The sequence below is a fragment of the Notothenia coriiceps genome, unplaced genomic scaffold (assembly GCF_000735185.1).
Source record: "Notothenia coriiceps isolate Sejong01 unplaced genomic scaffold, NC01 NC01_scaffold00036395, whole genome shotgun sequence".
Taxonomy (NCBI): Eukaryota; Metazoa; Chordata; class Actinopteri; order Perciformes; family Nototheniidae; genus Notothenia; species Notothenia coriiceps.
In genome coordinates this window covers 907,319-921,747 of record NW_011369096.1, presented here as the reverse complement: position 1 = coordinate 921,747, position 14,429 = coordinate 907,319, and the positions used below count along the sequence as shown (strand labels likewise).

General features: G+C 39.8%; 1 protein-coding gene across 1 annotated transcript in view; it reads right to left on the bottom strand.

Moving 5' to 3' along the window:
• The window catches only part of LOC104963627 (striated muscle preferentially expressed protein kinase-like), a 17,103-nt gene extending 5,876 nt beyond the window's left edge, over positions 1-11,227 (bottom strand). The window contains exons 1-15 of the mRNA XM_010792238.1: positions 9,776-11,227; positions 9,464-9,607; positions 9,169-9,351; positions 8,254-8,420; positions 7,953-8,041; positions 6,188-6,363; positions 5,807-6,067; positions 4,732-4,890; positions 4,363-4,552; positions 4,015-4,244; positions 3,452-3,571; positions 3,244-3,348; positions 2,508-2,714; positions 2,288-2,411; positions 796-964 (exon numbers count right to left, since the gene is read on the bottom strand). Coding sequence (XP_010790540.1) covers positions 796-964; positions 2,288-2,411; positions 2,508-2,714; positions 3,244-3,348; positions 3,452-3,571; positions 4,015-4,244; positions 4,363-4,552; positions 4,732-4,890; positions 5,807-6,067; positions 6,188-6,363; positions 7,953-8,041; positions 8,254-8,420; positions 9,169-9,351; positions 9,464-9,607; positions 9,776-11,174 — 3,723 coding nt within the window. The 5' untranslated portion in view covers positions 11,175-11,227. The remainder of the gene's footprint in view (positions 1-795; positions 965-2,287; positions 2,412-2,507; positions 2,715-3,243; positions 3,349-3,451; positions 3,572-4,014; positions 4,245-4,362; positions 4,553-4,731; positions 4,891-5,806; positions 6,068-6,187; positions 6,364-7,952; positions 8,042-8,253; positions 8,421-9,168; positions 9,352-9,463; positions 9,608-9,775) is intronic.
• Between the last annotated feature and the right edge of the window lie 3,202 nt (positions 11,228-14,429).

Here is a 14,429-nt window from a genome sequence, read left to right as displayed (position 1 = left end):
AAGTAAACGCATTCAATGCCAGCCCTCCATTATTCTTGATAAGAAAATATATTTACTTTTGGGTTGCCTCAGTTGATACATACAGTGGGGACAAAAAGTATTTAGTCAGCCACCAATTGTGCAAGTTCTCCCACTTAAAAAGATCAGAGGCCTGTCATTTTCATCCTAGGTATACCTCAACTATGAGAGACAAAATGAGAAAAAAAATCCAGAAAATCACATTGTCTGATTTTTAAAGAATTTATTTGCAAATTATGGTGGAAAATAAGTATTTGGTCAATAACAAAAGTTCAACTCAATACTTTGTTATATACCCTTTGTTGGCAATGACAGAGGTCAAACGTTTTCTGTAAGTCTTCACAAGGTTTTCACACACTGTTGCTGGTATTTTTGGCCCATTCCTCCATGCAGATCTCCTCTAGAGCAGTGATGTTTTGAGGCTGTCGCTGGGCAACACAGACTTTCAACTCCCTCCAAAGATTTTCTATGGGGTTGAGATCTGGAGACTGGCTAGGCCACTCCAGGACCTTGAAATGGTTCTTACGAAGCCACTCCTTTGTTGCCCGGGCGGTGTGTTTGGGATCATTGTCATGCTGAAAGACTAAATTCTTTAAAAATCAGACAATTTGATTTTCTGGATTTTTTTTTCTGATTTTGTCTCTCATAGTTGAGGTATACCTAGGATGAAAATTACAGGCCTCTCTCATCTTTTTAAATGGGAGAACTTGCACAATTGGTGGCTGACTAAATACTTTTTTGCCCCAATGTATATGAATCAGTGTCCCACCCACCTGCCAGCTCCACGTTGAAGGTGCAGCTCTCACTGCCGAAGTCGTTGGAGGCCACGAACATCATCTCTCCGATGTCAGCACTCTTCACTTTAAGCAGCTTCAGCGTTTGCTGGTCATCATCTGGCATGGTCATCTCGTACAGGCCTGGCTTGCTGGAGAGGACCGCTCCCCTCCTGTGGAGAAGGGTTTACAAGTTATATTTAATCATGTCATAGTTAGGAGAGCAGTGAGTGAACAGTGGGCAGGTGTAAGGGGTCTTGGTTGAGTGCAAGTCAGGACACAATAATAGACTTCACTGCTCTGGAATCTTTGATATTTATAATCAAACAGCTGCCTGTATGCACTGTCATACTGTATTTATATTGTCAGTCCTACTCCCAGACTATCCTTTCACACACTCAGCCCACTATGAATACTTAATTCAACAAATGGTTTGAGATTATTACGTTCCCTATTTAAAGGTGGGGTAGGAAAGTTTGAGAAACTGGCCCGGCTAAATAACTGGATGGCCTACCTGCCTGTCAGCTTTCCATCTGTGCACAAACTTATCTCGTGCCCTCATTGGTCATGTGCGCATTCGTGTGTGTTGGAGGAGGGGCTCTGTAAGGAAGTTGCAGATTTTTTCCGTTTGTGTATTTTCAAATTCTAGTGCACTCCAGCTGGTTTCTCCAAAATTACCTACCCCACCTTTAATATGTAATAAAAAATACATTTCTTTACTAGTTCTTTAAAGTCATTTTTATTTTGATTGCTTTTTTAATAAATGTTTTCAATTGGTAAATAAATAAATAAAAAAGCCCTGAACACAAAACTGAAATCAGTGCAACAGGCAGTACTGAACACTGACCTTTATTAAAAGTTTAAAAATATAACATAATGTTTTATTCTTTAATCTTTTGACTGAAAGGAAATTCTAGGAGTATCAACTTTGTAATCAGTAACATTTTGTTTACTATTTCAATTGCATATTTTTACTCAGTCATGACGATATATGCTATTTTATATGTGTCCACATTATCAATACTGTCACTTGGATTGTCTATGTCGTAGTTTTATTATGTTTTTAACACTGTCATTCATGTTTAGTTGATCTGTGAAAACTGTAAAGCTCCCTGAGACAAATGTATTCTTTGTTATATTGGGCTATATAAATAAAGCCACATCATTTAATTTTGATAGATTACAATAACATGTATTTCCTATTTGAATGACATAACGCCATAACATGTAACTATGTTAGCCCCAAACTCTGTGGAAAACGACAAATACAACAGCATTCCAGTGTTTGTATACACCTGTGGGTATACCAGTTGAAGCGTTTTACAATTTGTATTTGATTTGTAATGTTCAAATCACATTTTAAATAAAACAATGCATGCATATAAATATATAAATTATTTATGGTGGAAAGAAATATCACAGGAAAATTACATGAATGTAAAATAAATGTAAAATAATATATAATAGTAGAAACTTGACAAAAGAGACACTGATACCTCTTCCAGAGGACGGCAGCGTTGACATGATTGAGGGTCACAGTGATGGCGACGGACTGATTTTCCATCACATACACAATGTCTGGCTTATCAATGATCACTGGAGCCTCCTGGAGGTATGGGCCTAGAAGAGAACCAAAGTGTACAAACATATATTTAAAAAACGGTTTGAGCGCACTGATGAATGGATGGGTTCTCATAAAGAAATGAATGAGTGTACCTCGGTCCAGGAGCTGCACCGAGTCGGTGCTGGGGGAAGGTTTGCTGAAGGCTTTGGAGGTGATGGTCAGGACCCTGAAGGCATAGCGCACCCCTTTGGAGAGGGTGCTGATGATGTAGGTGGTCTCCTTCAGGCCAGAAGCTATGATGGTCCACTGGATGGAGCCCAGGGCTTGCTGTTGGATGGCATACATCAGGGAGATGGGATCTGTAGAGAAAAACAGGGAGTTTGTCTTCTGAACCTTACCGAATGTTACAGCTTTCACAATGTCTATGTTTATAAGCTTAACAACAGACTCTGTGACCTTCCAGTGTACTTTCCCTCACATATACTGGAGATGTGTGCATGTATGAAGGCTAAGAAAAAGTATCTTATAAAATAACTACAAATGTACGGGCTCCAGTGTGGTTTGCAGAGGTCCAAAGTAAAAGAGATTAACTGACCGTCTTCCTAGTATCTGGGCCCCTGTTATCAAGCTTCAAATAGAATGATCAAGATGTGCCATTTCTTTTGGTTTTGTGAATAAACTGAAACGGAAAACTTTTGCAAAATGCAACAACACAGTGTTCACAACTACTCTTGTTCAATCCAACAACAACAAAACAATTGCGTGACCTAAACTCCAAAGGAAGCTTAAAACAAAATATTAAAAAATATATATTTATCATTTAAAATAAATTAGAATTGACACATTTGATCTGGTAAACAAATACATTCGATCATCTTTCTTGCGTACCGATGGAAGGGTCCAGCCTCCTTGGTTTCTTCCAGCTTAAGGTGATGGTTTTCCCGGTGATGGACTCGATCACTGGAGTGCCATCCGGAGGGTCAGGGAGTATATCTGGAGATGATGACAGTGGAATTAGAAGATTAGAAATGTTTCTGATCCGCCTTTGTCCGAAACAAATCTGCTTGTTCAAGTTGTTGGTTTGTATGAGAATCACCTGTGACATAGAGATGAGCGTAGCAGGTGGCCTTGCCGACTTTGTTAGAGATGACACTCTTGTAGACTCCGCCGTGGGCGTGGCACACGGAGCGGATGACCAGGCTGTGGACGTCACGAACTACAGGAGGGAAAGGAATTTATACGAAGTTGGGTATACTGGCCAGTTAGCATCTTTATCATCGTTTTTATATACAGGGTTTTGTATTCGAATTTCAAATATATGTCATTCATTATAAATTCAATACAGTACATTTTCTATTTATTCTTATTGATCCCAAAATTATTTGTCTAAATTATGGTTAGTATAAGTCTGAATATTATACAATTCATACTGACATAAACCTTTATTTTTGTAATATAATGTTATCAATGTGTTAGCTAAAATTGTTACAGTTATAGTTTATTTTCATTCTTGCCGAAAACATTCTTGTAATAATAAGAAAGCTAAATATTAGGCATCTGAAAGAAATGACCCAGAGTGCATTTGCTTTGTGAAGGCTTATGTACCCATTACAGGCCTGAGCATTGGCTGAATGTTAACCATGTTTTTAAAGCCCTTACACTGTGTCATCTTTCTGTCCTCGGTGCTCTCAATCCGTTTGCCGTTGTGAAACCAGACGATGGTGGGGTACGGCAAACCAGCCACTTTACATTTCAGCACCGCCTCCTTCCCCTCGATCACGTCCAGGTCGTAAAGCGGTTTGATGAAGTCCGGCATCGTGAAACGCTCCACCTCATTCTCCGGGACCTCGGGCTCCTCCGGGATCGATGGCATCTTCTCCAGTTTAGCCCTAAAGGGAAGAGAGGATGAAATATCCCTGTATGTCTCTTACGGCATAAAATAACATTTATAGACAGTCAATGGAATACACAAGAGCTATGGCTCAGTATCCAAAGAATAACTCTTACATCTGTGAGGAGATAGCGGGCCGCGGTTCTTGTATGTAAAGTTCGGCTGAGCTCTCTGCCTCTCCGTGGTTGTTACGGGCTATGACGGTGTAAAAACCCTCATCCTCATTGGTCACATGAGAAATGAACAGAGAGTGGCGACCGCCTTCCCGAAGAATTCTAACGTCTTCACTTTCTGTCAGCGGATGGTCTAAAAAGAAGATAAGAGTCTGTATTAATACATCCCTTTAGATAGAAAGTGTGTTACAAATCACAAAATCAACAGAGGCAGAGATAATAAAGAAAAGGGTTAGAACAGGTAAAAAGGCTGGGTTAAGATGATATGTGATACAGCTACAGTAGGTGCATAACTTATGAAGTGCATCGTACCAAAGTGGCTCCAGATGACCTTAGGGGGCGGCGTCCCGCTGACTTTGCAGTCAAATCGAGCATTACGCCCCTCGATCACTTCCAGAATGTCCAACTTACGGGTGAAGAGAGGCTCAATTGAAGGGATGACTTTGAGTTTGCCACATGAAGTCACTTCCTCTGGAGAGTAGTAATGTCAATTCAGAAGAAGCAAAAGAGACCAACTAAAGTCAAATCAGGTGGTAAGAAAGCAAGGCTGTGAGTTATGCAATTACATCATTTTTGTTCATAAAACTTCAATATAATGGAGAAATAACTACACACTTTATAAGTATCATGTACCTATAACCCTATTTAATCATTTTTAACAATTAACAAATTAACAAAACCATTCAAGTCAGTTTCTATTCTAGAGATACATATAATTGGTTGAATGAGCTAATGAAAGTCAAAATAGGTTGGTGCAGGAATGAGTCCTAAAACCTGTAAATCAGTTGACAATTTACACCATTCGTTTCCCTTAAAGTCAATGGTTTTTTGAACGCATTTGAGGTTTGATGCGTAAATAACATCAATAACACAAGTTTGAGAGATTTTTCACGTTTTGTGCTACGACATCAAATATGCCAATAAACACAAAAGTAAACGTCATCACGCAGAACATTAGCTTCCTTTAGCTAAGCAGTAGTGATGTAAAGTCAGGCAACCATGATGTGGTTAGTAAATAGCCTAACGTTAGCTTTTTAATGCTGACAATTGCATTAATGCATATAAAACATAAAAGTGGTTTTAATGTGTGGACATTATCCTGCTGAACAAAACGTGTAAAAATCATAAACGAGTGTTTGCCACAGAGCTAATATTATGCAGCATTCTAAAATCCAATGCAAAAACCCCATTGGCTTTTGCAGAGGGGCTCCTTGCGATGCAAAAATCCGGGTCTGCTTACGATAATGCGTCATTACTGTTATACTTAATTATGAATTTAGTTTGAGTAATCGGTTAATAAAATCTTACTAAACTTTGATTTGAATTGTTGATGAGAAATCGTCTTTTTCTCATTAGAGATATTGTGACATTTATTCCTGACACCTACCTTTAGCAGTGCTGAGTTTGCACATGTATGTGCCGCTGTCGTCCTCGTGTACGGAGTTGAGCAGCAGCCGGCACTTTCTTCCATCAAAGTGCATCTTACAGTTGAGCAATGCGGGCTGGATCAGTTTCCCGTCGGAGAGCCAGTCCACGTCAGTGTCCTTGGGTCCGATGACATGACACTCGAACAGAACCGTCTCCCCGGCCTTGGCAGTGATGTCTCTGACCGGGCGGATGACAGCCAAGCCTGGCTCAACTGGTGGAGCTGGGAGCAAATACAGGACATTTTCTAAAGAGTGCTGTTTAGTGATACCTGAATTGTGTCACTGGTCATGATTGTTTTGTACGTTCTGAATAATTCCTGGACTTTTAAAAAGAAGCGTACCTTTTACCTCGAGCCTTCCTTCACACTGCTTCGTCCCATACTCATTAATGATCTTACAGGTGTAAATCCCAGAGTCCGATTTCACAGCCGACTTGATGGTCATCTCGAAATTGCCGTCTTCTGTCTCTCGTACAATGTGGCGTGGGCCTGTTTTTACTGTGACTCTGTCCCTCAGCCTACAAAATAGTAGAAATAGGGGAACAATGGCTGCTTTGTTTTAAAACAAGAGATGAATCACGCATAAACCACTCAGAGCTTTTTTTAAACTTAATTTATATAATGAAAGATGACCAAGCACATGCTTATTTAACAACATGCTCTCTTCTGGCTGGTATGAAGGGGGTGGGGGTGGGGGTGGGATACATTATCCTGCCAACAATATGCTTAGCAGGTTCTTTTTTTGCTATTGTCTCTCGAGGGTCATGACTAACTCCAATGACAGAACCTGCCTGTGAAGTCCAGCCTATTCTTGTCTGCTATATTAAAGCTACAATTGAAAAGATCTCTGCTTCTTCTCTAGTGATAGAGCAGTGCACTTTTTGGGATCTCACTTCCCAGAAATTGGCGATAGTAATTTTACCTGGGACTGTCGCCACACACAAACCTGCTTAGTAATATTGCTAATGCTTTCTTCCTTTGGCCGTAGGCTCTATCAACATTGGGCTTCCTAATCCAGCAATAGATGGTGATTCAAAAGACATTTATTCAAATTAACATTGTGTAAGCATCTCCTCATATCACTTGTATGATGTCTGAATGACCTAAAATGTGTGAGCCCAGTTTGTCAGCTTGTCTCTCCTACGAATGCTGCTACTTTTCATATTTAATTCATTCCATTAGTGAGAACAATTCAATATTAAATACTTATATCATAGGCATTATAAATACCTTTTTTTTCCCCGAAAATTCAATTGTCAGTGTGGGAAGCACTGTTTGTCAGACCCAGTGTATTCCCTGTTAATGATAAGGCAACAGGGGACAACTTCTCAGCAAAATGGAGAAAGGTAGCAAGCTGTGCCCAATAGATAATCAAGACTGATGAATCATGATCATTTTCATTCAACACTAAAGACTGTCCACTAGTGAATATTTACAGCAGCAGAATGGTGTATGTGGGATTACCTTAAAATCAACAACAACACCTATAAGAATGAGAGAGCATGCCACCTGTTTAAGGGTGGCTTATTGATGTGTTTTGAATTGTTTCTTAACAACTACAGAGCTTTATGGCACAGAGGAATAAGATATGTGAGGCTTGGGTCTCTTCATTGGATTTGTTGACAATAATACAAATATAGAAGTAATGCCGGATGCTGCCCTATAGCGGCAGCATTAAAGTACCACTGGCTGAATGAACACATAAGGAAGCGTCCTACAAACACTAAAGGACAGCCATTGTAAGGAAGTGCAATCCCCCTTGTTTCTTTTTTGGATGCCCTAAGCATGGCATGTGCAGTCTAGATAGTTGTCTAGGAGCTTATTAGTTTAACAAGACATTTGTGTTTCTGTGCACTGTGCAGAATGGAGAAAGTGTGTTGTTATTCTTCCCTTTTTCCTATTAGGACTCTCTCTGTCAGCCTTGAGAGTGCGCGGCAATAAACATGAATCTTCCACTTCCTTTATAACTGATGCATTAAAGCAGCATGCCCGAGAACAAACTATGCACTCCAGCAGGCTTGCTCTGGGTTTATGACACAGAGGAAGTCTTTTCTGTTTCCCATGCAAGCAATGTGATGAAGTAGTTGGATGAAGGAGGGGCACCTACCAATAGAGCATGGGTTTGGGTTGTCCACTCATTCGGACAGACATGGTGACTCCCTGTCCTTCAATAACAGCTTGATCACACATCGTTACCTGTGGGGCATGTAATACAAGTTAGAAGGTGAAAGATGCTTTCTACCTGAATATTTGATGAAATTTGAGGGTCAAATTTCATCCCTTGATATGTTGCACCATACCATCAAAATGCAGTTGAGTAAATATACTTATATAAAATATAAAAGTAATAAGCTAAAAGGTAAGGGCAATTTGAATATTGAATCAGAGTGAGCTCTGTGCAGTCTCACCAGGAATGCAGGGGGTTTCCTGAATCGTGTGTCAATAGTTTTCCTGAGCTCCGGCCCTCCAAAATCCATGCCTTCCTCCAGGGGACTGAGATACTCCTCATCTGATGTGATAGGGCTGCTGATATCCCGAGGCAAGCCCAGGTTGCCCCTTGGCTCCTGTGCAGACTCTGTAAAATTAACAACATTATTATCATGGTGTAGTGTTTTTCTTATCCATCGGCTTTTTTCAGTTAAACTTTATTTTTGGTGACTGTGAGCACGGCGTAATGGAAAAACAGTTCAATGACTTTATCCATTAAAGAAAACAAAGTGGTCTTTAAAATGTAATTACAGTCTGAGCTGTCAAATGTGATCTCCAAACAATAGTGGATTCACAGTGGGTGCAGCCAGCAAGCTTCAGTGGGCAATTTATAGGTTCAGTTTTGCCTCTGAGTTGCTATGGTAACTATAAGTGAGGTTGTTCAGCTGGAATATATGGCACAGGCATTTTGCTCAGTGAGATAATGACGAGGGAGCAATCATCTGAAACACAATGCATTGTCAGGAAGATACCTTCAACATGTTTTGTTAAGATCAAGAATTCAAAATTATTATAAGGTTAAGTACACTTTTTTTTTAATATGTAGGATATTTTAAAATGTCCTTATGGGGGGGGGGGGGGAGGGGTTTGATTCCATTTTGGCTGTAATACAAATGATCAGTTTATGATAACAACTGATTTCATCTAAGTGGCGTGGGCAGACATCAGTGTTGATAATAAAACAATAAAAAACATGTCATTATTTTAGTTACATGAAACTGATCATTTTGACAAACCAAGCAAATAATAAACACTTTATTTTATAAAATTAAACCACCTTATAACAGTACTGTGTATAGGGACCTAAGTCTCCTCTGATATCCCAGTCAACGTACCTGCTTTGATTAGAAGGACGGCGCTGCTGGTCGCTCTGCCTGTCTGATTAACAGCAGTCACACAGTACTTCCCACCATCACTCATTTGAGCTGATTTGATGAGCAGAGTATGTCTTTCCCCCTCCACTTTCACCATGTAATTTGCAATGCCGGCGATTTCCGTATTCTCTTTCGTCCAGGTAACTTCAGAGAGAACAGAGAACAGAAATAAAGCTATATGTGTACTGATTGCCTAAATGAAAAAAAAAAATCTATGAGGCTATTTTTAATTGTTTAAACACGAACGCAACAGCACCTTCAGGAATTGGGGTGCCAGCAATGATGCATCTTAATAGCACATCTGCACCAGCAGATGCTACAGTGTCCTGCAGGGGAAACTCAAATACGGGGGCCTCCATTGGGTCTTCTTCAGCAGACACGTAAGAATCATCTGAAGAGTCTGTTAAATAAAGACAAGCCAGGAGTCATTTCCTTTCCTGTGATCAAATAAGAGGAAATTCCCCTCTGGTAAGGAATGAGTTATTGGTTGGTTAAACATGAAAAGCAAGCACACTGGATCTTCACACTACAACAGACAGCCAAATGAAAGAAGCTCAACAAATCTGACCTAACTCTGGAGACAAGGGTCGAGTGCGACGGTTCTTCCCTTTGGTCTTCGTCTGTCGTCCCTCTTTGCCACTAGCAGTGATCTGCTGAGGCTCACTTGTCTTCACAGGAACATCCACATCCATCTTTTCATCTTCAACAATAATGGCGGGGATTCGCATCTTTATGGCAGTTTTAGCTGGATCCACTTCCATTCTGTTCTCCGTTGGAGTAACTGGGGACATCCTCGGGGGTTTCAAAGGAGGTTGAAGAGAGAGCTCTTCCACAATGTCGACTCTTTTTTCCACCAGTGGGCTTTCAGGTCTGTTTTCAATTCTTCTCAATGCGACCTCAATTGGCGTCTTTCTCTCTGAAGTCTCATCTTTTTGAGACCCGAGAGATTCTTGGAAGAGCGGGGATTCTTGCAATCGAGACACTCTTTGTACGAGTGGACTAGGTGGCCTTCGTTCAACCTTGCGAAACGGCGACTCTACCCTTTGTTGATGATATAATGATGGTGACGATGATCTCTGAACTATTTCCGTTACTGGACTGACTCTACTTAATTCTCTGACTGATCGTTGTCCTGGTAAGTCAGATAACTGCATGGACTCTGGGGTGCCTGCAACTTCTCCAAATCTACTGATGGTTACAGAAGTTGAACCTGTTCTTGCTATCTTTTGTTGTTGCTGAATTGGTTGAGAACTGTGTTCCTTCTCTTTCTGTTCCTTTGCCCACTGGGCACGCTCCCTTTCTTGGAGCTTCTGAAGGACTTGTGGTGGAATAGGTTCGATTTTCCTGAACGGCTGGCGCTGTTTGCTCTTTAGGGTGAGCTGTTCAGTTGAGAACGACTTCTTCATATGAGGTCTACCCACTAGTTTCTTAATGCGCTGGAGCTCCTCAGTGAACTTGTTCTCAATGTCTTGAACTTTTTGGGTGATGCGAGGTTTGTCCTCGAGGGAAGCAGCTCTCTGTCGAAACATAGATCTCCGCTCAGCGGCATCCTCTTTCAAAGCCTCCCTCAGATCTTCCCTTGAACTTTCTCTAGAGATACCCAATCGACTTCCCCCATCATCTGAATCTACAGATCCCGCGCGATTGAAGCCTGCCCAGGATCCTGCAGAGATCGAACCCTCTGGAATATCAAGGCTTCTTCTCCGCTCTTCTAAACCACGGACCTTCTCAAAAACCTTTGAGCTCGCCCTCGTAAGCTTTGGGGACGGTCTGAGATTGAACTCTTTCCTGGAGTACTCGCTCAGTGGAGTCTGAGATCGTGACTCATGGGGGTTACTCTGAGACAGAGATCTTGGTTGCTTGACTTTTTCTTCAAACTCCCCGGGAACTGTGTCTTGGTAATCAGTTGGCAAAACAGCTTTCTTCCGCAAGTTGATAGGTGTAGTTGAACCAGAGCGACTTGGCATTGGAGAGGTGGAGGGACGTTTGATGAGTCTTGGCGATGGGGGTGGGAGGGCTTGTGGGGGAGATTCTCTTGAAAAATTCTCTGATTGGCTCCTGAAATAGAGGATTTGAAGCAAAATCTGTTTGAATCTGTAGTTTGTTACTTGTTCACAATCTGCTGAGTATTGTATTTTAGTATGGAAATTTAGTCCAATTATACAATCAGCACATTGACGTCGTTGAGGAAACGACTATTTTATTTGCATGTCTTTCTTGCCTGGTTGCGTTAGAGTGATCCTCATGTCCATGTGTTCTACTGTCATCTTCTGCACATGTGTCCATCACTGCATTTCATGTAAAGAGGAAACATTAAAGCAATCAGGTTCTTGCATTAAGTAAAAAACAAGGCACATTTTTTCAGCCAAAGCACGATTTAACTGACTGTACATTACTAACCCAGCACCAAATGCAGACAGACAAACCTAGTATGGTAAACACATTTAGCAGCCAAAAAGCCAGTATATCCATAATAAGGCAAAAAAGGAGAGCGAATTAATGAAATGAAAGAAATACATACAAATACCATTACAGGTAAATGTGAATAATATAACTTCTAACATCTTTATCATAAACACTTAATAGAGTGATAATAGGTCACTGTTTGCAGCCCACAGGTGGCCAGGTAACCCTAACCCTAATCCCTAACCCCCTTACATCTCAGGATTCTCATTAATGACTATAAATGTTGAACTATTGTAGCATTAATGGTCATCAGTAAAACAGAAAGTAAATCCACAAATCTAAAGTATTAATTGCACCTTAAAACATGGTGGATACCTTTATGCACAGCCTGGTCCTCAACATCCCAACTATCTTCTTTGGTCTCGTATTGGTCACCTTCATCCTCTGTTGTTTCAGAATCTGAAAAATATAGAAAACAATAGTAAGAAATCTATTCTCCCAAGATTATATTTTGACTGGAGAAAGGTTTGACGATGACTATTAGTTGAGAATTATAATGCAAGTGCTTGAATACAAGTGTAAAGAGAATCCCTCATTGTATAAAAACATTTACAAAATGAATTCTTTTTTTTTCGTCACTAGTGGAAACCCAGGAGTCCATATCTGCAGAAAGGGAGCAAGCATGCTGTTACCATGGGAACCAATACACTACATTATCCTTCTCACTTTACTCTTTATTAGTGTTTGGAGAAAGGAAATTGAAAAATCCCACAGCATATTCATGTTGAAGGTGATGTTTCAATACAGCAATGTCTTTATAACACAATCAGCTATGAAAAAAAAACACTTACATTTTCTGTTGCATTGGACCTCATCTATACTTGAATATGTTATTGGACTTAAAACGTTGTTTCCCGCAGGGTCTCATTATCACAGCTAAGCTAAATGTACTCAGTTTGATGCAGCTGAATAGTTGCTGAGTCTTTATTATTCATAATTTTCTCATCAGCATCTGCCAGTTAAATTGAAGGAAGGGAATATAATACTGCACATAGAAGCAACACCATAAAGAGACAATCCTTATTTACATTTCATCCCCTAAACATTGATAAAAATTGAGTGAAAATGCAGTCATTGGTAGAACTTAAAATAGAAAAGCCTTATTGAGTCATTGGCATCCCAGCAGCTCTCATGAGGTATTTGCTCGGTAGGTGGACTTATTTATAAAAACAGCAGCTATGAGTTGTTCCCTTGCAGTAAGAGAATACATACTGTGGGCCATATAAACACGGTATTGTATAACCAAAAACGATACATTCGCAAATAAGTGTTTTCAACACAATTGTTTTCCCAGAATTACCCAAAATATCTACAAAGCTTTATTCATGGGCATCAGCAGATTTTATCCAAGTCTCACATTCGTTTCGAATATCCATTACAGTAACCAGTTCTATATCAGAAAAGTCATAAAATGTCTAATGACGAAACAGCGATTCTAATAGCAAGCCATTTGTTAATTTGATTATAAAAATAGGATGTGAAAACCAAAAGTTGTCCAGTCAGTTAGCAAGGCAAAGTGTCTGTCTTCACTCTGCCTTAAATAAGAACGAAGATATTGCTACTTATACTATGTGCACTAATTTTAGCCATGCTGGTGTTGCTTGAGGGATGTCCCACCAATTGAGTCCAAACAGAAAAGAAAAAAATAATACATGGAATCATTCAGGATGTGTCTTACTTTGGGGTTCCATGAGGTTTCATTAAAGAGCCAGGTCAAGTCTCCACACATCAAATGAAATATCTTAACAACAACAAGGTGGATGGCATTATATTTGATACAGACATTAATTGTTCCCAGACCATGTATTCTAATGACTTAAGTGTAGCAATAAAATAAACAAAAACATCAATGGACCCGAAACGGCAAAGAAGGTAGCACAAACTGATGTAGACAAAGAGGTTTCAAAATAATGAACATTTGTCATCGCAAATTATTATGAAAGAAAATGCATCACACACATAATGTTTTTGTGAGGCACTGAATACAATGCAAAACCTTTAGCAGCGGCAGAAATTTGATTGACTAACAACATTGTTCCTTACACAAACCCTAGTATCTTCCTTTGGGATTCTGGTGTTCACATTGCCTGAGAAGCAGTGCACAATTAACTTTGTTAACATATTAGAGAGACTCTTTTCAATAATAGTAAAATGTGTTTATTAATTTTAAATTACTGAACAGAAAATGTTTTTGAGTAGTAAGCAAGTTCCAGAAGAAGAGACATCATCACACAGCTCAATTAGCTATTGGCTTGACAGGTGTATGACGGCAGCACATGGGGTATTAGTGCATACATCCCACAATAATCCCAGGGAAGTATGGTTCATAAAACGTTCATTGGAATCCCTGCAGAAAGCCACATAGCTCAAGTGAAATCCCCCAAAAGGAGCTTTATACTTTGTTGAGTACCACGTCAATGTCTTAGTTTTGCTCTCTTTGTTGTTGTGACTTTTTATGAAGAGGAAAACAATGATGATTCTTGATTCTATTTTCAATTCTGCTTAATTTAAGAAAATGTTTCCAGTTTAGGATAATGGTAATAGTTTTATAACTGGCATTTGTTTGAAGTAAGTTCAAGGCTGTAGCATTGTGCTTAGCTTGGTGATTTCTAATTCTATTTTCTTCTGGCCAAGGTGATTATATTCCACCGTAACATTGGTATCTTTTTTTGTCTTTTGATTAAAGCTGTACAGAGAAGCTTCATTTCCTATTAACATTGTCATTGTATCTGATATTGTCAGTTGACAAAACATTG